This window comes from Python bivittatus, unplaced genomic scaffold (assembly GCF_059951505.1).
Source record: "Python bivittatus isolate LINGU-HERP-01145 unplaced genomic scaffold, Pbiv_v1 ctg000590_np1212, whole genome shotgun sequence".
NCBI classification, from domain to species: Eukaryota; Metazoa; Chordata; class Lepidosauria; order Squamata; family Pythonidae; genus Python; species Python bivittatus.
The window spans coordinates 18,976,009-18,998,612 of NW_028277086.1; the positions used below are offsets into that span (position 1 = coordinate 18,976,009).

The 22,604-nt window shown below is 36.5% G+C and overlaps 1 protein-coding gene across 1 annotated transcript in view; it reads left to right on the forward strand.

The window, feature by feature from the left end:
* LOC103052515 (nardilysin-like) overlaps positions 1–22,604 on the forward strand; it is a 47,655-nt gene that overhangs the window by 14,017 nt on the left and 11,034 nt on the right. Inside the window, exons 9-24 of the mRNA XM_088148694.1 lie at positions 1,281–1,354; positions 5,114–5,183; positions 7,711–7,788; positions 9,168–9,288; positions 10,709–10,767; positions 11,925–11,979; positions 12,171–12,275; positions 12,824–12,947; positions 13,660–13,746; positions 14,229–14,348; positions 15,071–15,122; positions 15,978–16,128; positions 17,057–17,184; positions 18,788–18,950; positions 19,541–19,572; positions 20,961–21,099. Of these exons, the coding sequence (XP_088004820.1) occupies positions 1,281–1,354; positions 5,114–5,183; positions 7,711–7,788; positions 9,168–9,288; positions 10,709–10,767; positions 11,925–11,979; positions 12,171–12,275; positions 12,824–12,947; positions 13,660–13,746; positions 14,229–14,348; positions 15,071–15,122; positions 15,978–16,128; positions 17,057–17,184; positions 18,788–18,950; positions 19,541–19,572; positions 20,961–21,099 (1,558 nt within the window). The remainder of the gene's footprint in view (positions 1–1,280; positions 1,355–5,113; positions 5,184–7,710; positions 7,789–9,167; positions 9,289–10,708; positions 10,768–11,924; positions 11,980–12,170; positions 12,276–12,823; positions 12,948–13,659; positions 13,747–14,228; positions 14,349–15,070; positions 15,123–15,977; positions 16,129–17,056; positions 17,185–18,787; positions 18,951–19,540; positions 19,573–20,960; positions 21,100–22,604) is intronic.

The window sequence follows — 22,604 nt, forward strand, 5'->3', positions numbered from 1 at the left end:
CTATGTCCATGCACCGCTTCATACATTACCTTTTGTTCCTTAAACTTCTTACCTCTCTCTCCATCCAGCCACAAAGTTCTCAGTCTTCCTCTTCCTCTGGTCCCATTCACTCTTCCTTCATATATTTCTTTTACACTGATCAATTACTCTTGTATTGAATCTACAGTCCACACCCATTCATTCTTGACTCTACTTTTTGTGTTTTTGGTCACCCACACCATGCTTATCTATAATGTTCCCACTGCATTCAACTTAACTGTTTCTCCTGACATATCCAACTCTCAATTTCATATAAAAAGTGGGCAGAAAGTTGCTGTTATATGTATCAATTTTTCCTTCCTTCCTTGAACCAGGCCCCATATATTACATGCTACCTTTCTATTATCATTTACATATCTTAACATTTCTCCACTGCTTTCTCCATGTTAAGTAAACTTCTACCATGATACCCAAAATGCTTGCCTTTTTTTTTTGTTTTGCCCTTTTTTCTTTAGCTTGTAATTTCTATTTGCAGAGTTGGGTTTCTTTTACAACCCAAAATTGAATTGCCCAGATTCTGAATGCATTAATTTGAAAACAAACATACTTTTAAGTAATACTGTACCATGAAAATTGCCATATAGCCACTGAAAATCATTTGGGGAACTTCAGAGAACCCAGAAACAGATCTGGGGGTGCATGAGATGCAGGCTTGGTTACGGCTTTATAGGTTTAATAAAGTGATGTGCTTCAAAAAGCAAATATGATAAATTACAATTGGAATCATTTCAAGGTTCTGTTCAAGAGTAGTCCCCATACAGATCATATTTAAACCTACTAAGTAGAGAAAACTTTCTGGGGAAACACATCATTGTATAGTTGAAAAAAACAGTGGATAGGAGAGGAGTAATGCAGCCCTACTCCCATAGGCTCTTGCATATGAGGTTGGGACTCCTGGGTCTTTGCCAAATGTAATATCCAGATTTTAGGGGAACAAGTTCCATTCTGAATTAGCTAACAGAGTTGATGTAGGCTGATGTAGGTTTTCCCAGAAAAAGTGGGTCTTGCCACAGTAGTTATAAATCTGAGTAGACACCAAAACTCTGGAGTAGACTCAGACATAAATCTCTGGAGAATGGCAGTGTCATAACTCAGTTAAGAGGTCAGAGAAGTCTTACATTAGGAGAGTTTTTGATTTCCTACAGTGCCTGGGTTTGTACATGAACACCAGAGAGGTGAGATGGCAGTATAATTTAAACTTTAAACCTTAAATACAATGCTCCTGATTGTTTGTTTTTAAGTGCATTACCCAGAGCAGACTTTAGTCACCTGATGAGCCCTTTTGATACACTGGAATTTCACAAGATTTACAAAGGTAAGTAGAAATGATCCTGGATTTTGTTTTGTTGGGGAATCTGAACAGAAATTGTGTATCAAAATATAATTTTCTAGTATAACATAACACAGTGTTTCTTAAACTTTTTGCTCTCAGGATCCCTTTGTCCTTTATGGAGGACCCCAAAAGAACTTTTGTTTGTAGGGGTTATATTTATTGATATTTACCATATTAAAAATTAAAATGGAATTTTTAGAATATTTATAGAATGTTTATTGAATCATGTTTTTAATTATTATATAGTGTTTTTAGGCAGTTTGTTTTATATATTTATTGGCTTGATGTATGCCACCCTGAGTCACTTTCTGTGAGATGGACGGCCATATAAATTTGATTAATAAATAATAAACAAATAAATATTAAACCCATTAGACTAAATAAAACATTTTTTTCATGAAAAAACCCTATACTTTTTTAACAAATAAATAATAATAATAATAATGAGAAGAGTGACATTGTTTTACATTTTTGCAAATATCTTCAATACCTGGCAAATAATTTTGGTTTTGCAGACCCCTGAGAGGTTCTTGGGGGACTCCCAGAGGTCCTCGGACCACACTTTAAGAAACACTGGTGTAACTGATAGGAGGAAAAGGTCTGAATAAGAATTTCTCATTTTGCCTTAGCTATAATGTTACTATGTCACTTTAAGCTGATCTTTCCCCAGCCTGGTTCCTCCCAGATGTGCAGGGACATCAACTCTTAGAATTCCCAGCCAGCATGATCTCTAGCAACAAATCCTGGCAACTGCACTCATAGAATATCAGGCACTGAAAGATATGTCATAGAGAAGTCATTGCCTCCCACCTCTGACTATCTTGTATTCACAATACTGAGATCATAATGTTGATGCTCCATATAAGGTTGCTTTTGAAAAAGGGTTAATCAGCTGTTGGTACTATACAGTATATATTTGTACTCTTAAAATATAACATTAAACACAAAGGTGTGCAACTTTTAAAGGCAGTGGATGCATTTAGCTTTTGATTAACATGTTGGGATCTACATGATCAAAAGCTGACAGGGTCAGGCTAAAACATTGGGCGATGCCAAGACAAAAGCTAAATGTAATTTAACATACCAGTTACACTATTCACTTTTGGGGTGAGAAATTCACATCCATATTTTAATATTTCTCCAGTTACATAGTCTAGTCCTGCAGCATTATTGTTCAAAGTTCTCATAACATTTATGATTTTTTTCCCACTATTTTATTTTCTTGGACACTAACTTCTATAACATTCATTTCAATGTGATTCTTCAATGTATTATTATTATTCTTATCTCCAAAATAATTCTTCCAGCTTTCCACATTTAAACTTCATTTCAGATAACTTCATCACCTTTTTCTTAATTCCATTCTTTCTCCTTTTTTAGTTCTCCCACTTTGCAAACAATTTTTAATATCCATCAAAATCACTCAGCATTCTTTCTCCTTCTTGCAATCTTAATCTTTGACTACACTATATTTTTTGGTTTATATTTTTACACAGTACCTTTATCTTGCCCTCATTTTTGCAGCCTTACTAGCATTTTTTCTCATCCAAGTCTCTCATTTTATTATTCCACCAAGCACATTTCTTTTTCCCATTACTGTAATTTCCCACACTTCTTTGGTATTTTATAGCATTACTGTTTTCACTCTGTTCCAAGCATTTTCTACATCTTCTTTTCTTACATCTACTTTCCATTTATCCTATTGGGAGATTCATCCATCTTCTAATACTATTTCAAATTTGTTGTGGGCTTTCTCTTCATACAGTCATACTATTCTCATGGAAGTTTCTTTCATATGTCTCCTTTTACTGCATTTTCTTTTTTACCCAATATGTAGTATTTACAGTATCAAAAAATGGTTTGTTTCACATGCAGAACCTCTCATCACCCTTGTAGTCTTCATTGGTCATACTTTAAGTTTAGATTCCTTTCTTGTGTGTATTCATTGATAAACTTATGCTTAAAATCATCTTTTAAAACAAATAGACCTTTATTCTAAGCAAATGCTTAGAATTCTCATTAATTCTTGGGTCTTCAAATAAACCAATCATCTTGTTTATACTCTCTTCTCTAATTGCCACTTATCCATACATGCCATCTAACATAATAACTTTTTTCCTCTGGATCACATTTATTCAGAATTTTCTTAATGGTGACTCATTATCACCATTCAGTGGAGCATAACATTCCCTAGCCTGTCCAATGTTCCTACTTTTATATGCACTAATAACTATTTAAGAGACACCAGTTTCTACTTTCTGACTTACATTTTAACTCTTTTATTCATAATTAAACCTATACTTTACTTCTCTGCATGTATTCAACTCCACCACACAAGACCAGAACATCAGTTGCAACCTTTCCTTTTCTCTTTTCATATTCATATAACTTACTTAATTTTTTTCTTTATTTCATTTCTTCATTCATATTCTTTCCTTTTCTTACATTCCAAGTCACAGCTTTCCATAGCATTATTTATTTGTTTATAATTTTGATTTATAATGCTGCCCCAACTCAGAACCAAATTTGGGTAGTGTACAATTAAAACCAGTATCTAAAAGTGCTAACTAAATGAAAAAAGGGTATTGTATAATTATCACAGCCAAAAGAAACAATATACATCAAATGGATGCACCGCTGATCTATTCCAGAGTTTAGTGGACTTTTTAAATAATGTTTAAAGGCTTGCAGGGTCAGGACAATCTGAACCTCAGGGGGGAGGGAGGTATTTCAATGGGCAGGTGCTGTGACAAAGAAGGCATGCTTCTTAGCATCCATCAGATGGCATAGCTTAATGGATGAGACATGAAGCATGTTCCTGTGTTAAGTCTTACAGGACGGGCAGAAATGACGAGAGAGAGGCAGTCCTTCAGATAGCCAGACCCTATGCCAGGAAGGGCTTTATAACTGATAACTAGCATTTTGTATTGCACCAGGAAGCTAAACAGTAGCCAATGCAGCTTGCCTAGCAGAGATGTTACATGGATCTACCAGGTTCACCTTCTGTATATCACAAATAACAATTTGGTGGTAACTTTGGAAGAAACTCTGGAAGCTACACTCAAAGTTTTGGAGACCATATGTACCTCTTGGACTTAGGTTATAGATACCCTGGTTAAGGGAAATGATGCATACTGCTGTTATTTTATCAAGAAGAAATGCATTGTGATGATGTTATTACTTTTCAGAGCAACTTGTAATATTTAACTACTTCGTTTATATTTTATCCTACGTTCCATGTAATTATCTCCTATAGTATTTATATCCATTTGAAAACAGAGATGAACCTTGCCTTAAGCAAACAAACTAGAAAGGGAAAGAAGTGGGTGTGAAGAGAAAAATGAAATGAATTCTTCAAGTGCAGTTGTCAACCAAAATGTGATATTTATGTCCTCTTCAGGTCAAGTCTTTGGTGGTGTTCTTATTTAAAAGCAGTTAGTAGCTTTTGGTGCTTGGCCAATGAATAAGGTCAAGAGTGTGTAACTTCAATAGTTGAAAAAGAAAAACAAATTCCTTGGAGGTCCTCATTCTCTAGCAAATATAAGGATCGGTCTTCTCCTTGTCATAATGTTCTTCCTAGAAAATAAGAGCTTTCTAATGGCCCTTGATCTCATGGCCAGTAGAGGAGGTCTTCAGCCTTCTTTCCTCCACAACCTTTTCTATTTTTCTCGCCCAATTTTTCAAACTCAAGAATATCCACCCTTTTGAATATATGATACTAACTCCTTTACCCTGTTTCAGTTATTCCAGTGAAAGAAATACATTCTTTGAACATCTCTTGGGCTCTTCCCCCTCAGGAAAAGAATTACAAGTAAGGAGTGGAATTTAGACAAACTTCCATTTATATATTTCAGTAATGAGGAGTCAGATCTGCATCCATCACATAATTAAGAATATTATTTTCTATTGTCTTGAATCCTCCTATTCCCCCGCCTACTATACAAAGCAATAATGAATAGCTCAGTTCAATTCTTTATCACAGTCACTGACCAATGCAAAATGAGCAGGATTTAAGAATGTATTGCCCCAGTGAAATGAATACCCAGTTCATTTTAAATGCAGTGAATAAATAATAGATTAATAAACTTCAAATCATTAATCAACGGTCTCTGAAGGGCAAATGTGTGCATTGGGAAACATGGTTTGGGAAAGGGCAAGTGAATAAGTAGGGATATCATAAGACATTAAGAAGGTCTTTTGTAAAAATGAGCATCCCTACTTAATTTCTGCAAAGAGAACTGACAGATGCCTCCTGCTTTTGATTACAACCCCCCGATATGGCAAAGAGCATGAATATGAGCTTCTTTTCCCTATTACTGTATGAGCTAATGACTTCATTAGCTATACATGAAGTGTCCCTTGAGTCAAGCTCAAGTCCTTTTGATTTATATGAACATGTCCATATTCTTTACTCAGAAAGTATTCAGAAGACTGGAAGAATTGCCTTCTTCCAATCTGACCCCCTGTCCTATCGTCTCGTGATAGTTCTGATGTTTAGATGGCTACTTGTTTCTGAACAGTCTACTGCTCTTATAGTCCTAATGCACTGGGGCAACTGAGTAGATGCAGTTGCACCATGCAAGGCTTTGAATAAATCCAATGTGAAGGGAGAGGTGATTTTTTTTTTCCACACTAGGATCACACCCACTAGAATGTCTGGGATGAGGATATAGTCTATAGCATTTGTGCATCAGGGTGAGTTTTATGGACTAAGAGCCACATGTTGCCTCTGAATGGCATCCCACAGGCCACGCTCTAACAAGTAGGACAGCAATGCATTTTAATGTAAATGTATATTTAAATTTAATTAGCATTTAAATAATGAAAAAGAGTTCACATGATGCAAGCCACTTCTGCATTTCTGCCAAGGATGTTTTCTCTGTAGTCATTCAAAGAATCTTTTACACAGGACTACTCCTGTGTACTCCCCTGTACATCCAGTTTGGTGTAGTGGTTAAGGCAACAGGCTAGAAACCTGGAGACCATGAGTTCTAGTCTGGCTTCAGGCATGAAGTCAGTTAGGTGACCTTGGGCCAGTTACTCACTCTCAGCCCTAGGAAGGAGACAATGGCAAACCACTTCTGAAATTTTGCAAGAAAACTGCAAGGACTTGTCCACACAGTTGTCACAAGTCAAGACTGACTCAAAGGCATTAAAAAAAAAAATCCCCCCTCACCCCTATGCATGGTATGTGTCTTCCTCAATCTTGGGTCCTCTACCAGAGGCCTGGGAGTTTGAGGGTTCTACGCAGCATCTTAGCTATTCCTAGCACTGAACTCTTCTGAACAGAGAGCTCTGATGTTGTTCCTGGGATCTGTTGGAGCCACTCTCCCAGTTTAGGAGTCATAGCCCCAAATGCTCCTACTACCACTAGGACCACTTTGGCCTTTATTTTTCACAATCCATCAGAATTAATGGAATGTACATGTGTGTGTGTACACACACTCCCCATGTATTTAATAATGTTCTCCTTCAGATTAAAAATTACAATTTGGTGGTAACTTTTGGAAACCTAAAAAAAAAAAAAAATGTATGTTTCTATGGCCCCAGTCCAGGTGCTTCTGAAGTAGGGACTTCACAATGCCTTCTTGACATGGTAAATGGCTGCTGGGAGGGGCAAAAAAATTGATGGGGAACAACAAATGCTCCTGATCACCACAGAACAGAACTTAGGGCTAGACCATGTAGTCCAACATACTCTCCTTTATCTACAAAAGTCCAGTAATCAAACCCAACCTTCTGGCTTTTAATCTTCATTATTGATAACCTTGAATATCTTTCTTTCTTTCTTTCTTTCTTTCTTTCTTTCTTTCTTTCTTTCTTTCTTTCTTTCTTCCTTCCTTCCTTCCTTCCTTCCTTCCTTCCTTCCTTCCTTCCTTCCTTCCTTCTTTCTTTCTTTCTTTCTTTCTTTCTTTCTTTCTTTCTTTCTTTCTTTCTTTCTTTCTTTCTTTCTTCCTTCCTTCCTTCCTTCCTTCCTTCCTTCCTTCCTTCCTTCCTTCCTTCCTTCCTTCTTTCTTTCTTTCTTTCTTTCTTTCTTTCTTTCTTTCTTTCTTTCTTTCTTTCTTTCTTTCTTTCTTTCTTTTTAATTGTAGTAAAGGACACAGCTTTTAAACTTAGTGTTAATCCTCCCTAACATAGCATTGGTTATCAGAATGGACTGGAGTTTTCACCCTTTCCATCTGCTTGACTTCCAGGTGACTTTCCAATTAGAATTAATGTAATATTTTCTGAATGTACCGAAAAGTAACACAGAATTTTTAAATAAAGGAAACATTTATTCTTCTAATCAAGGTTTTTAAAAATAATTTGATGCTTAATGTTTTTCCCAAAACTTTTAGGGTGAAGCCCCTGCATTATATCTCTTGGCTGATAGGACATGAAGGCAGTGGGAGCGTGCTCTCCTTTCTTAGGAAGAAGTATGTCTATAGTCTTTTTATAATGCATTGTAATTCTTGGCCTAATTTCAAAGCCCTCTGCAAGAGATCAGATTACTGAGATCTCTTTCTCCTTCTTCTTCTACACCTTATTGTTTGGGATGGGAAAACATTGTCCAAAAGTAAAAGTTATGGCTGTCAAAGAGTGAGACCATGTTCCTACCTACCTTTGTCTTTAAGCCCAATCCCTATTTTCTATATCTCTGCTCCCAAAGTGACATCCTCTAGAGCAGGGTTCCTCAACCTTGGCAACTTTAAGATGGGTGGACTTCAACTCCCGGCTGGGGAATTCTGGGAGTTGAAGTCCACCTGTCTTAAAGTTGCCAAGGTTGAGGAACCCTGCTCTAGATGAGTCTTGAGGAAATTTTTTAAAAATCATGAAAGCTTTGAAGAGAGTTGGGGGGTAAGGGGTGTTCAAGGAAGTTCTGCTATGTCATGAATTAAATCATTTCTTTTAAATATAGAATCATAGAGTTGAAATGTTCTTAGAGGTCATGTAGTCCAATCCCCTGAATGCAGGGTTCACTAGAGCACTTCTAGTGACCACCCAGCATCTGCTTAAACACCTCCGGTAAGGAATTCTTCAGGTTATGTGGCAGGCAGCTTGTTCATACATCCAGAAGTTCGTCCTGCCTGAGCCTCCTTCCTTGCAGTTTTAACCCATTACTTCTGGCCTTGTCCTCTGGAGCAATAGAGGATAAGTCCTCTTCTGTGTGGCAAACCTTTAGATGTTCAAAGACTGCTATCATATATCCTCTTAACTGTCTTTTCTGCAGCCTACATATGCCTTGATTCTTTGACCATTCCACAGAGGGCTTAATTCCAGGTCCTTCACCTTCTTGATAGCAGTCCTCTGTACCTGCTCCAATTTGTGGCTGGCTTTTTGGACTGTGGTGCCCAGAAGTGGACACAGCACTCTAAGTAGGATCTGACTAGGGCTGAGTAGATGAAAACAGTTACAAGATCAGCGGTAATCAGGATTTAAAGGAGGGAACATTACCATTGCGAAATTGTCTCAAATTACTATCCCCAGGGTTAACTGACCATTCTGCAGTTTATTAAGCAATGTTCCCTGAAAATGTATTATTTTTAGTTGATTAGAAAGACTGCATATTGATTAAGCAATTCATTAAATGTACATGCATATTACCAAACACTTAATATAAGTATTTTTTGAGAATATTAAAAGGCATACAATATTGTTTATCATATTTATATTTTTAAAAACCTGCTTTTCAAGAACCCAGTTTTAGAAATATAAACCAGACTAAATGTTTAGTTAATGTTTACTGTTTACAGTTTTAACATTTATTTACTTACTTGCTTGCTTACTTACTCTAATCATGGCTCTACTTTCACAGGTTTTGGGCTCTTGCTTTATATGGAGGAAATGGTGAGACAGGATTCGAACAAAATTCTACCTATTCCATCTTCAGCATTTCAGTGACTTTGACAGATGAAGGCTTTGAACATTTCTATGAGGTCAACTCCTATTATTATTATTATTATTATTATTATTATTATTATTATTATTATTCCAATATGCTATCCTACGTAAATTTCAGTGATCAATGAATAATTTGAAAGAGGAATAGAAGTTTAGTATTTTTTCTTTATTCAACATGTTAGATTCCCAGTGTTTGCAATGCACTGTCATCTTCAAGTACAGGATGAATTTAATAGAGATTTATAAATGAAGGGTTTAGTGTTGGACAATACTACAGAGGCTGAAGCAAGGAGTGAAGACTCAGCTTTTGTAACTGGTTAGACTTTTGGCAATCACTGAGTAAGATTTTTTTTTTTAATAGTATTTTGCTGGAGATTTAGAGATATTTATCAGTAATGGAGATGGACAATTCTTCTGAAATCAGTTCTGGATAGTAGATCTTCCACAGCATAGGTATTCAGATATCTTTCATCAATAGTCCATATATGTATTGTCGAAGGCTTTCACGGCCGGCATACGATGGCTGGTGTGGGTCTTCTAGGCTGTGTAGCCGTGTTCTGGAAGTTTTGTTTCCTAACGTTTAGCCAGCACCTGTGACCAGCATCTTCAGAGTGCAGGAGCACAGACAGGAGCAGTTCTCTCTGTGCCCAGGGTGATGTGACCCTTTTGTGGGTATTTATAGAGATCTGGGGGGGGGGGAATACCTATAATATAACTCTATAAATACCCACAAAAAGGGTCACATCACCCTGGGCACAGAGAGAACTGCTCCTGTCTGTGCTCCTGCACTCTGAAGATGCCAGTCACAGGTGCTGGTGAAACGTTAGGAAACAAAACTTCAAGACCACGGCCACACAGCCCGGAAGACCCACACCAGCCACCAATAGTCCATATACTTATGATCTGTTGGAGCCATAAGTGATTTCATGAAAATCTCATGAGGTTGCAGAAAAGAATCCTGAGAAAATAATATATATTTTTTTTCCAATCCTGAAATTAAATCACCATTGGGCATATCTTCAAAGCAAGCAAGCATTTTTGGTAGTTTTGCCATACCAAAACATCTAAAATCTCAGAGAAAAGATTCTTAATCCATTTGTGCTACCAATCAATGGTCAGTGAGATAATGCTGCTATTAGCTTCTTTTGTTGAACTTTTTCACTTTTATGTTAAAGCACCTTTATGGGGTTTTTTCCCCTTTTTTTGTAATAAAAAATAAATAATATTAAAAAAAAAGATAATGCTGCTGGAGAAGATCAGGAATGTTCTGATCAGGAATGTCATAACACAGGATGTCAGAAATTGTCACAGATGGTAGTGTTAAAGTAACAAAACAAAACACTGCTTTTTGGGGGGAGTTCGTCTGGAGGATTAATCCTGGTTTATTAATTGCGAGTGCTGCCACTTTTCTTGTAATCAAACAGCTCAAAAATAACTGCATCTCTTTATCTTCAGGTTATTCATCTTATATTTCAGTATTTAAAGATGTTGCAAAAAAATGGGCCAGAGAAAAGGTATTTTTTAAAAAAAGATTGTTATGACTAATCTTTGCTAGGCTTTTCTTATTTTTCTATTTAATGCACTTTCAGTATATATTGTAACTGATGCTGTAAATAACAAGGAGTTTAAGAATATCGTACATATTAAACATATTAATGTTCAAATCAAATCGTCGTGTTTTGTATATCAAATCAAGTCATCGTATGCAAGAACTACAGTAATAGTGTTTGAAATCTGCAGTACAATCTCTTTGACAGCAGTAATAAACAATGCTATATAATTAGTTATATAAGGTTTCATATTAACAACTACACATTTGAATAGACCTCTAAAAAGCACTCCTTCCAATAAAAGTGAAATTTTATTTGATGTAGGTGATAGTCACCCATTCAAAAACATAATGTGTGTCTCTATTTTGGATAACCTACAAAAGTGACAGATAGGAAGACGAATATTTAAAACAAATGGGGTAATCATGTCATGGTTCTGATAGACTTTCTGTTGGAGCTTAGCTCCCCAAAGGCACCAAATTATCTAGCATTGTGAACTTTTGGGAACATTTCACAATGCTCAGAATCTGTGTGTTTTTTTCTTTTTTCCCTTTTGTCTTCCAGTTCATATATCTAGACAAATATAATTATGGTAAATATTAGTATATGAAGAGTTGGTTTGAATACCAACTTGGTAATTCAGAAAATATCTAGATTTATAAGGAGAGCCAGTAAGATTGCAGAGTCCATAACTCAGTCTTGACATGTGAGGCTTGTACGGGTAATAAATTCAACATTCATTGGTCAAGACTGGAGTCTGTCATGATAGTCCCTCTTTCCTTCTCTCGTGTATATTCAGTGTACCCAGATTGAAGGTGGTTTTTATTCTGTAGTTATGAAAAGCAGGTTTTAATTTTGTTTTTTACAAGCTCACACTTCCTATGTAATTTCTCATCACCTGATTATTCAAAGATATGAGTAGTTACTGTAGAAAAACTGTCTTCAGTTTCAACCTTTCCCACTCTGGATATCTTTCTGATGTGTGGATTTGAACTCCAAGAATTGCGCAGCCACTGCAGACATTGTTGAGAATTTGGGAAGTTGTAGTCCAGACATTTCAAGGATGCCCAGGCGGGGATAGCTGTTCTATGTGATAATGGTCACAACTTTTTCTTCTGCAGAATATGGGAAGAGATTCAGAAGATTGAAGCTAATGAATTTTGTTTCCAGGAACAGGTATACATTTGCTTCCATTTTCCAATATGTCTGTGGTAATGCTGGAAATGTTGGCTCGTTATTTTAGCTAGTGGGCTTCAGATGATCCTAATCCTCACTGGGAAATGTTGTGCTATGTTTCAAGACTGGGTTTTAAGAAACTCTAACCTCTTGACTTTATTATTTCTTCATCGTGGTTTCCATATCTCCAGACTGATCCAATTGAGTTTGTAGAAAGTATTTGTGAATATATGCACATCTTTCAAAAGGAGGACCTACTGACAGGAGATCAACTGCTGACTGAATATAATGCTGAAGTAAGTGGGACACATGTGTTTGCAAAAGAAGTGACACGAAAATCACTGTAGAATCACCTTCTCCAATCTGACACTATCCAGTTAATATGTGATTGCAACTCTCAGAATTCTACCAAAGCTCATAATGGCTAGGAAATCTAAACCTTGCAGATTGAAGGCATCTAGAAGGCCCCAGCTGAGGAGTCTGCTCTAGAAACGTTAACACTAAATTCAAGAAGTGCTTTGCTTAATTAGAATATTTCTATATAGCTTCTGACCCAAAATGCAATGAAGTTTCTTTAAAATTTATGTCTAGTGGCAATTTACATGGTGAGATTTGCTTTTCTGTTGTGTAGGCAGTATAACCAAGTTCCTAATCAATCAGCCAGTGAGTTTCAGTGGGTTGATGATATCCCATCCTCCAGCCCCTAATTTTGGCTATCTGTCATGGCATAAGAAGAGTAGGAAAGGCCAATCTAAGAACAAAGGGGCAATTTTTTCCTGAGTACAAGTAAGAAATGGCTAATAGAGAATGAGTTGATTTATTCTTTTATCTTTTATATTTGCAGATCATTGCTAATGCCCTTAATCATCTCACTCCGCAAAAAGTAAACATCTTTCTCTTATCTCCTTCCCATGAGGGACAGTGTACCAAGAAAGAGAAGTGGTTTGGGACACGTTACTGTGTGTTAGGTAAACTGGCCATCTGCATTATTACTGGTTTGTTTAAATCTGCTTCCAGAACTTCAGAACATCTCAATGCAAAGATATCACTAATTGTGCAAAATGTTGCATTAACTTCCATATAAATTGTTTCGTTAAGAGGATTTCCCTTTTTCTTTACATTAGAATTCAGGATTTTCATTCTATTTGTATTTTAATGCCAGCTTTCTTATATGCACATTAATTCCGTTGTCTTCCAAAATCTGCCAATCTCTTAATTCTGTAAATCAGTTTCCCATTTTTTTAAAATGTGCATAGTAACATAAATGGTAAGGAAAATGCATACAAAATTCCCTGAATTTTCATGTGTTATATATCTTAAACTAATATAGAAATAAGATGAGATGAAATAAAATAAAATAAAATAAAATAATGAAATGAAGATGCAATACAAATTAGAGACCTGGGAAACATGAAATTGACAGCTTCATTCTTTTCTTAGTGGTGTTTCTGACATTAAAAGGTTCCAGCTGTCTTCCAGCTGAAGGGGGGGGGGTTGTATGCACAATTTAGAAGGCTTATCGAATTAAAATTATGAGAATTAGAGGCTACATGAGTCTAGCTTAAGCTAGATTCAGTGCACTACTGAATCTAAGATTAATGCTTATCTTGAAGTATTCCCTACTAAAGCATTCATGGATATGCAATGAGATCCTCATTCTGGGTTCTGTTCCATTCACAGACATTGACCCATACTGGAGGAAGTTGTGGGACAGTGATTTCCCTCTCAATCCAGATTTACATCTGCCACAAGAAAATCAATATATAGGTCAGTACTACAACCACATGGTCCTGTTCAATTAAATATTGTCCTTATTATGAACCATTAACCCACTAAGGTAGGCTTTGGCAGATTTAACATCTTCTGGGGAAGCAAGGACTATAAATATAGTAAATAACAAATAACAAATAAAATAATGGACATTGGGTACATAAGCCAGGATTTTCTTTTTCTTCTCCCTGCCCCACCCCCCAGATTTATGGGGCAAAGCATTTTTCAAACTTTTTTTTTTCAATATTCTAAGCTTCAGATTTTAGTGTTTTCTGCCTGAAAATGGTGGGAAATTATGCCTGAATTTTGGCAATTGTAGCCAAAACTTGTATGGATGTAACCATGGTTTAGAAGTTTGTATGTCTACAGATTTATACAAAGTTTCTGAAGATCTGATGCAGCAACATAGCAGGCAACCAAGTTCATGAGTAAAGTTTGTCTTCAATATAGTAATTTGTAATTTTTGTCTCCTAACTTAGCCACAGATTTCTCTGTGAAAGAATCAAGTACCCAAGCTCCAGAATATCCCACCAAAATAATAAACACACGTGAAGGGTGTCTATGGTACAAGGAAGACAATAAATTTGGTGTCCCCAAAGGTAAAATGTATCAATACAAATGAATTGTACATCTTAGATTACAAATATGAGAAAGGTATAGCACAATCTCTCTTCAAAGGATTAGTGTTCTTTAATTAACTGTTCAAAACAATCAGCACTTTGGAGAGCTCTTTGTCATAGAAAACCTCAATGCATCCTTTGGGGAAACATATGTGAAAAAAGTTTAGAATAAATGCTTAACAAGGAGGTGATCTAAGGTAAATTTACACAAAGAATTGACATATTTAAAGTGCATTCAGTTCCTACAAAGTCCTGAAACAATCCTTTTGCCCAATTGATATTAAGACCTGGTGTTATCAGTTCCATCCATTGATCAGTTTTTGGACAGAACACTAGAAGCACTATTTATAGTTGGGGGCAACACTGGACATGGTGGAGGCTGTCAGTGGACAAGGCCTCTTGGTTCTGTGTCTCTGTCTTTCTTCCTCTCTCTGTCTCTTCCCCTTTCTCCCACTCTCTCTCTCACACACACACAAACACATTGACCTGATTATCTTGGGAATGAGGATCCTCAAGCATGGTCACCACTATAAGTAGTGGTTTCAGAAAGCACAATGTTGTGATGGTTGATCTAACTAAACAACCCTCAAATGATGTGGGTGAGATTTCAGTGATTCAAAAAAAAGCAGACCTATGTATATAGACAGTTGGCACAATTTTGACATTCTTATTGCTTTTCCAATTCATTTGTTTTTCTCCAGGATTTATCTGTTTCTACCTGGTATCACCAATAATATTACAGTCTGCACTGAAGTAAGCTTTTTTTTTTTTAATTTACTGGTTTGCTTTAGTTTTAAGAAATGATAAAATATTTCATTGTTGTTATTGTTAGGTTGGAATAATACATATATTAGGCTTGTCTGAAGTGATTTAGACTTGCTTTGATGAAGCAAAGAAGCCAAACATTCTTAAATCAGTTCAGCTGACCTTGAACCAGAATACTGTGGTTAGAAGGCTCCTTGCAGCTCTCTCCAAACACTAGCCTAAGTTTTCTGGAGTAGGTGGATTCAGGATCGGCTGCAGTGTTCACCAAAGCCACAACACTTGAATACGTTTCAGCACATGAAAAGGGAGCTTCAGGGTGGGTGGTTTGGGGATTGCCCTCAGCATTTTCCAGAGCTACCTACCCTGGAGAACCTTTGCCAAGACTCCTCTCAGTTTTCTTTCATATTCTGTTTTGTTGGAGGAGGCTTAGAGGGGCTCTGAATCAGGCAAAAAAGCTGCAAGGGAGAACTTCATTTGAAACGTTGTTGAAGCGAAGCCCCCACTTTAAAGCTTTGCATTAGAATGCATAAAGGCAAATGCAGTTGCTGTTTCTATACCTTACATATGTTCAGTATATTTTGGAGAGAGGAAAAGCTTATAAATTTAAGCAGTCTGTATTTTTTGGAAATGATGGGGTTACCCATTTTGCCCATTGCAATTTAACTTTTCCAAACAGAATATGTTCAAGGGAAATTTATAGCATGTATGGAAATGAAAATCTGAAATTTTAGTCTTGGTGAAAAGAACACCCACTTTCCTGTTTCTCCTGTAAGACATGAAGACGTTACAACTCTGCCACTTTGCTTATGTTAATTCACTTTGTTATATTCTTCCCTCATCCAGCATGGTGCTTTTTGATACTTTTGTAAGCATCCTCAGCCATAACCTTGCTGAACCAGCATATGAAGCTGATGTTGCACAGTTGGAATATAAAGTAATAGCTAAAGAGCATGGCTTGACCATTCGAGTGAAAGGCTTTAACCATAAACTACCTGTGAGTGATCCTTACTTCTTCATACTCTACTTCCATTCCAGTGACTATGAAGGTAATAAGATTTTTGATCATCACCGGAACAACTTATCTGAAATGAAAGAATAAGACATGGAAGATTTGTACAGTTGTTACTATTGACCTAATCCTTAGTGAAAGACATCATAAATCAGTGCCTCAAGATGGCTTACATTAAGTCAAATCTTACTACCATGGCTTGTTGTCTGGCTAGGAATAACTCTTTCCCACTCCTCTTATCTGAGATTCTCTAACTGGAAATTTGGATATTTGACTTCTCTAAACCCCATGCATAGGAATCATATATTGTAATCCTCAAATAAGCTATAAAGAATCATTAAAAAGAAAATATTCTTGAGATTTTCTGGTAAATATCAGCAAAGTTTCCTTTTTACTGATCTATATAAATATCAGCATTCAATTATTTTTGTGTTCTTCTGACATTATAGATCAAAACTAGACCATCTTTTTCTGTACCTTGTCAGCCTCCAAGACTTTGTGAGGTCACCAGGAATGACAGATGGAAACGTTTAGCTCTGTGATTTTATTTTATTTATTTATTTAATAGATTGATTTGCACGTTTACATTTTAAACGTGGATTGGATTATTTTATTCTTTACTTCAAGGATCAGATTGTCAAAGCTGGTGAGATCTATTGAAGGTTTGCCTAATTTTTCCAAAATATGGCCTTTCAAATATTTGAAGACTGATATTATGACTCCCTTTAACCTTCTCTATTCCAGCTCTTTTAATTCATCATCACAGATGCTGGATTTTAGGTCCTTCACTATCCAGTATATAGATTGGTATGTTTGTGTTTTGGACCAGGGTTTGTAAGATGCTTAATGTGGCACTTTTTAGTCTTTTCTTTCATAAAATGCTGCTCTACTTAAAATTTACTTTTCTTTCTAGTTGCTGTTTCAATTGATTATCAATAATTTATCTGACCTGAGGATCACACCCGCAAACTTCCAGATGATAACAGAGCAGCTTAAAAAGTCATATTTTAATTATCTTATCAAAACAGATACACTGGCCAAGTGAGTGTTTTTAAGGAAACATAATGGAAAAATTACCATGTTAGATCTCAATGGTATAAATTCAGTTCAGTAAAAAACAAACAAATAACAACAAAACTAGTTTCAAGCCTGTGAACTTCAAGATTGTGATGGTGTTTGAACCCATAGACAACATCTGCAATCTATAACAGGCTAGAAGAAACATTTGGCCTTGAATTAATAAACCAGAAGATGCACTTCAAAAATTAGAATCAAGGCAACAAATGTGGATAATACCTGGATAAAAACTAGATTTGATTTGATTTTCATTTAATCAAAAGTATATTTGGGCAATTAGTTCTCATTAATGTGCTACTTCCTGTATATTTAATAATTGTCACATCAAATTGGCGATAAATTTTGGAAAGGTTTTGTACAACCTTATTCAAGGTTTCAGAGTAGGCCAGTGAGATCTCAGATTATGCGCCTTCTGTAGAGAGACAGAGGCTAAAAGTCCCCAGAAATCTCTTGGTTAAGTCTATGTCCAAGAGCATCTGAGATATGGAATGATGGGTAGTAATGAAAAACCACCTATTCCTTCTAAAACAAGGAAAATTGAAAATTTAAGAAAAGTCCAATTTCACCTACTTAGGCCTCTAAGAGATTATTACAAGATTCTGGGGGCAGGGGAGAGCTGGCAGAAATGCATGCCATGAAACTCTGCTTTTTTCTTTCTTCTTTTCTTTTTCTAAATCATATTTCAGTTTAATTCAGGGGGGAAAAAGCAGAAAGGGGAAAGCCAGTTTTTAATGAATCCCTGGAATTGCATGTCCACGCCATAAGATTTTTGTCCTCACCACAAGGTTTTTCTGGTGCAAAATTGCATAAGAAAATGCTACGTGCACATGGGGCATATGTGATGGGATGTATCTACGAAGAGGAGGGTGATGTGGGAGATCAAGGCTATCAGGAAGGAGGGGGCACATTCCAGGAGGGGCAAGGAGACAAAGGACAACACAGTCCAGAGATGGAACGTGGGAAGCATAAGAGGTCCAGGTTAGCCACACCCTAGAACCTCCCAGGGTATATCCACTAGTTGCAGTAGTATAGATTTAGTCTGGCATGATTCTTTCTATAAGGTGTAAGCAAATAAAGGGACTTAATTCAACTGGACTGTTTCACCATTGTTCTTGGGCTGGGCCAGACACATATCACTAATGTGTATGATGCATAAAGAGGACTGCACTCTTGGAAGCATTTGGATGTTGCAATGCCAGTTCCACTTCCACCAACAAAAGACTAGACAGGAAACTACCTGTTGAGCATTTTCTCTTGCATGGGGCTTTATAATCATGATGCACATATAGTCAGGTATTCTGATCACTTGGTCCTCTTGTGAGTCAGCTGCTGTTCACATACAGAGGTTCCAGATATTAGATAGTGGGACACTGGGAGAGGAGTGGAACCAAGGAAGTAATCTTGTCCCAATTCCTAACTGAATGACATGCAAGTGGAGTTAGATTGTTGTGATGCTTCTGATATCTTCAGTGTTAAAAAGACTCAAGAAGGCAGAATTAAACCTTTCTCATTAATATGTGCTTACTAATTTTGGGACTCATGTGCATCTTCATTTTGGGATTTACAGAGACATACGATTATCAGTCCTGGAACATGGCAGATGGTCATTAATAGAGAAATATCAAACTTTGGTTAATGGTATTTCTATAGAAACTTTGACAAAATTTGTGGATGCTTTCAAATCAAACCTGTGGGTAGAAGGCCTTGTCCAAGGAAACTTTACAAAAAATGTGAGTACAAAGTCCACTTAGATATGGGGTAGTGAAAGTCATCAGCTGGCACCATGAATTAGGGCTTCCTCATTTTTAGACCCTTTTACGACCTATATGTTCTGCTAGATATTTATGAAATGATAATTGTAAGAAACATTATAGAATATATTTTTCTACACAGCATTATCAATTTATTGACGTTTTATTTTTGTTAGTTTCACATTGTTGCTATTTGCTATGTGCTATTATGTGGTCCTGGTATATCGGTACAAACACTTATTAAATAAGAAAGCTTCTGAGAAATGAATTTTGCTTTTGTAGAGGGTAAAACTTTAACTGATGTATGAACTGAACTTGAGTTGAACACAAGTTCTGGTGACATGAAGGCCAAGTAATTTTGTCAGTACTTTGGAAATGGTTTGCCATTGTATTCTTCTATTTTTTTTTTTTTTTTTTTAAACCTTCCTCATCTAACCTACAGCCTTGGGACTTCATGGTAGTCTCTGATCCAAGCACTAACCAGGCTCAAAAAGTGTTGAATATTGGGACAAAATCACTTTGCCTAATTTTTTTTTTAAAAGTATTATCTTTCACAATTTATCCCTTAGGAGTCAAAGGAGTTTATGAATTATATCTCTGAGTGAGTATTGTGATTTGATTCTCGTTACTGAACAAAAGACTGAGGGTTCTTTGCAAGAGCTATATGGTAGCTGGTTTTTCACAACACTAAAATATAATTTGCATTGGAAACCTATTTCTTTATAGTTACCAGCCTTTTTAGTATGCATTTAGTACAGTTGTGTTGTATTAAATAGTTTAAAAACACCTGCATTTACTATTCATTATTACAGTGTTTGTTTAAATCTCTATTTTAAAATTATTTTCTACCAATGTTATATTAATTACCAAAAAAAAAAAAAAACCAGCTTTGAAATTCCAGACTTTTCAGACTGTAAATATTATTAAGCATTATTTGATGTTGTCTTGCATTCATTTAACCCAATTTGCTTATCAGAAATTCCAGCATAATTTTCATATTATTTGTGAAGCCATCTATTGTTTCCATGTGCTTAAACTGTACACCATGCAGATCCCACATCGCCATAACAGGGTGCTTTGCTGGATAGACAGTATAAGCCTCAATCAGCTGTTGTACCCCATTTATTAGTCAGAGGAGATGGTACAGTCACCCCACTATGATATTTGGAAGCAAGGAGAACTCACTTTGTAGAACTTCAGAGCAGCACTCTGAAAAATGTTTTGAGATAAAGCACACCTTTGATGATGACCTTGCAATGCAGCTGTGGGGCAGGGTCATTTGAAGACAGATATGGGCCAAGAGACAGGACCCAACAGTGGAGGAGAATTGGTCTGTGTTGCCAGTGTATTTGAAGCCTTGGATTGCATACAGGAAACCCCCAAGCACCCTCTCAGTCCATAAGAATGACAGCAGGTCAAAAGCCAGAGTACTGAAAGATGCATAAAGCTGCAGGAAAATGCAGTCCTTCCTCCTTGGGAATAGAAACCTAGGAGTTAGAATTGCTGCTGAATAAGCCAGATTTCTGAAATTATAAATACAGCTTTCAGCCTGAACTCAATAGCTTGCCATTGGAAAATGACCCACTGCTAGAAATCATATACCATTCTGTGTGCTCCTTTGCTAGAACCCTTGCCTTGTACCCAAGATTATTTGGAGCCAAACTTCTGATGCCTGGTGCTGACTCTTGGACTTACAATACCTCTCACCTCTACCTCATTCTTTGGTTGCATTTCCAAAGGAAAGCCGAGCAAGTTTTGTCTGCCTACCAATGTACTGATTCTTTGGCAGGAGTAAGATACTTTCAAAGTCCTACAAACTCCTACACCATAGAATGCCACGATTGTCCACCTACTAGTCAAAGAAATGAAACTTCAAAGAGCAAAATCTGGGGGTTTAACTGCATCTTTTGAGGGAGGTTTTAGTATGAAGATTTATTTTGCCATATAAGCTGCTTCATTACTTGCTTCTTGGTCTCTTTCTCTCTCCAGAAAATTGCATTTCCATCCTCTAATACACCCGTGTCCTATTCAGTTTCGAGTGATGGAACTGCCTAATACTCACATCCTGTGTAAAGTGAAATCTCTTCACATTGGGGATGCAAACACCGATGTCACGGTCTATTACCAGGTACTATGAATTTTATCTCAGAATTTGAAATGTATGTTAAGCTATATAATTATTGATATCAATTTATTTTGCTTGTTAAGCTGTTTTATTTTGTGCCAATTTTTAAAAATTATACCTGTAATTTGTTATTCACATATTTTAGCCATAAATAAAAATTATTATATGTAAATAATGTAAGCATACAATACTTTATCCTATATTAAATCTTGAGTTTTTAAAAGAAATCTGTTAGTGTCATGACAGTCACATTTTTACTGCTTCCTTCTTCACATTCCACATTTCTTATTCCATTTTACTGTTTTATTTTAATCATCTACATGCTGTTCTTTAACCTACATTATTTTTGTCTACATGTATTTCTTGCAAAGAATGGGAGAGGGTGAAATACAAAAATCCAGAATATGAAAAATGATTGTTTCTTCAGATTAGCAATGCCCCCCAAATATTCAAGGTTTGTTGTGTGCTAGATGAAAAATAAATTACCTTGAGGGCAAGAGTAATGAATATGGCCACAAAATACAGTGAATATGGCCACAGAAATAGAGGTCACCAAATTTCCTTGCTATATATCTGGTATTCAACTCCATTTCCCTCACCTTTGCTAAAACAGGAGCAGGGCCTTCCTTGAGAGGAGAAAAGAACCTCATGTTTCAGAATTGTGAAAGAATGAAAACAGGAGACTCTGTATAGCAAGTTATGCCAGTCTTAATTTCCCTTAGAAGAAATGAAGCAGGAATCATTGTATTGTTGAAATTTTGGTCCATCCCTTGGGTCTGTAAGACCAGGGTTTCTTACTTTTGTGGACCAGCCTTTATCTCCTCATCCTTCCTTCAAATGTTTTAGGTCAGGCTTCCTCAACCTTGGCAACTTTAAGACCCTTGCTAGCTGGGGAATTCTGGGAGTTGAAGTCCACCCATCTTAAAGTTGCCAAGGTTGAGGAACCCTGTTTTAGGTTATCCCTTTGAAATGTTGGCACACAGAAGGATAAATGCCAACCTAAGTAGATAGACAAGAAGGTCTGGTATATCTACTTATACATATACCAACATGGTATATATCTACTTTGAGCCAATATCTAGTTTTGCTTTTGGAAAAGTGTCTTCTTCAGATACATTGGGAGCTAGATTTTGGAATAAAGTATATGTACAATCTACTTCCTTCTTTGCCATATGTTGGAAATGGCTGCCAGGGAGGGCACAGGGAGTCCCAAAACACTGCTTATTAGAAAGTAAACTAGAAGTTACTCCTCACCAACAATCTCTAGCCTGTTAGGACATTCTCTACAATCTCAGCTTAACTGTCTTGTTCTGAGCATGTAATCACTCTCCCCAAAACATACACTCGACTGTAGGAATCAGAACCCTACTTAAGGATAAATCTCTATAACTGCTCAAAGCAAAGCTATTTTAAAATTAAAACTATTGTTTAAAAAAGGAAGAAAGAAGTGGGAGAGGGAGCCTTGTGAACCCTGAGTGCCAGAGAGGCAAAAGAAGCAAGTGGAGGAA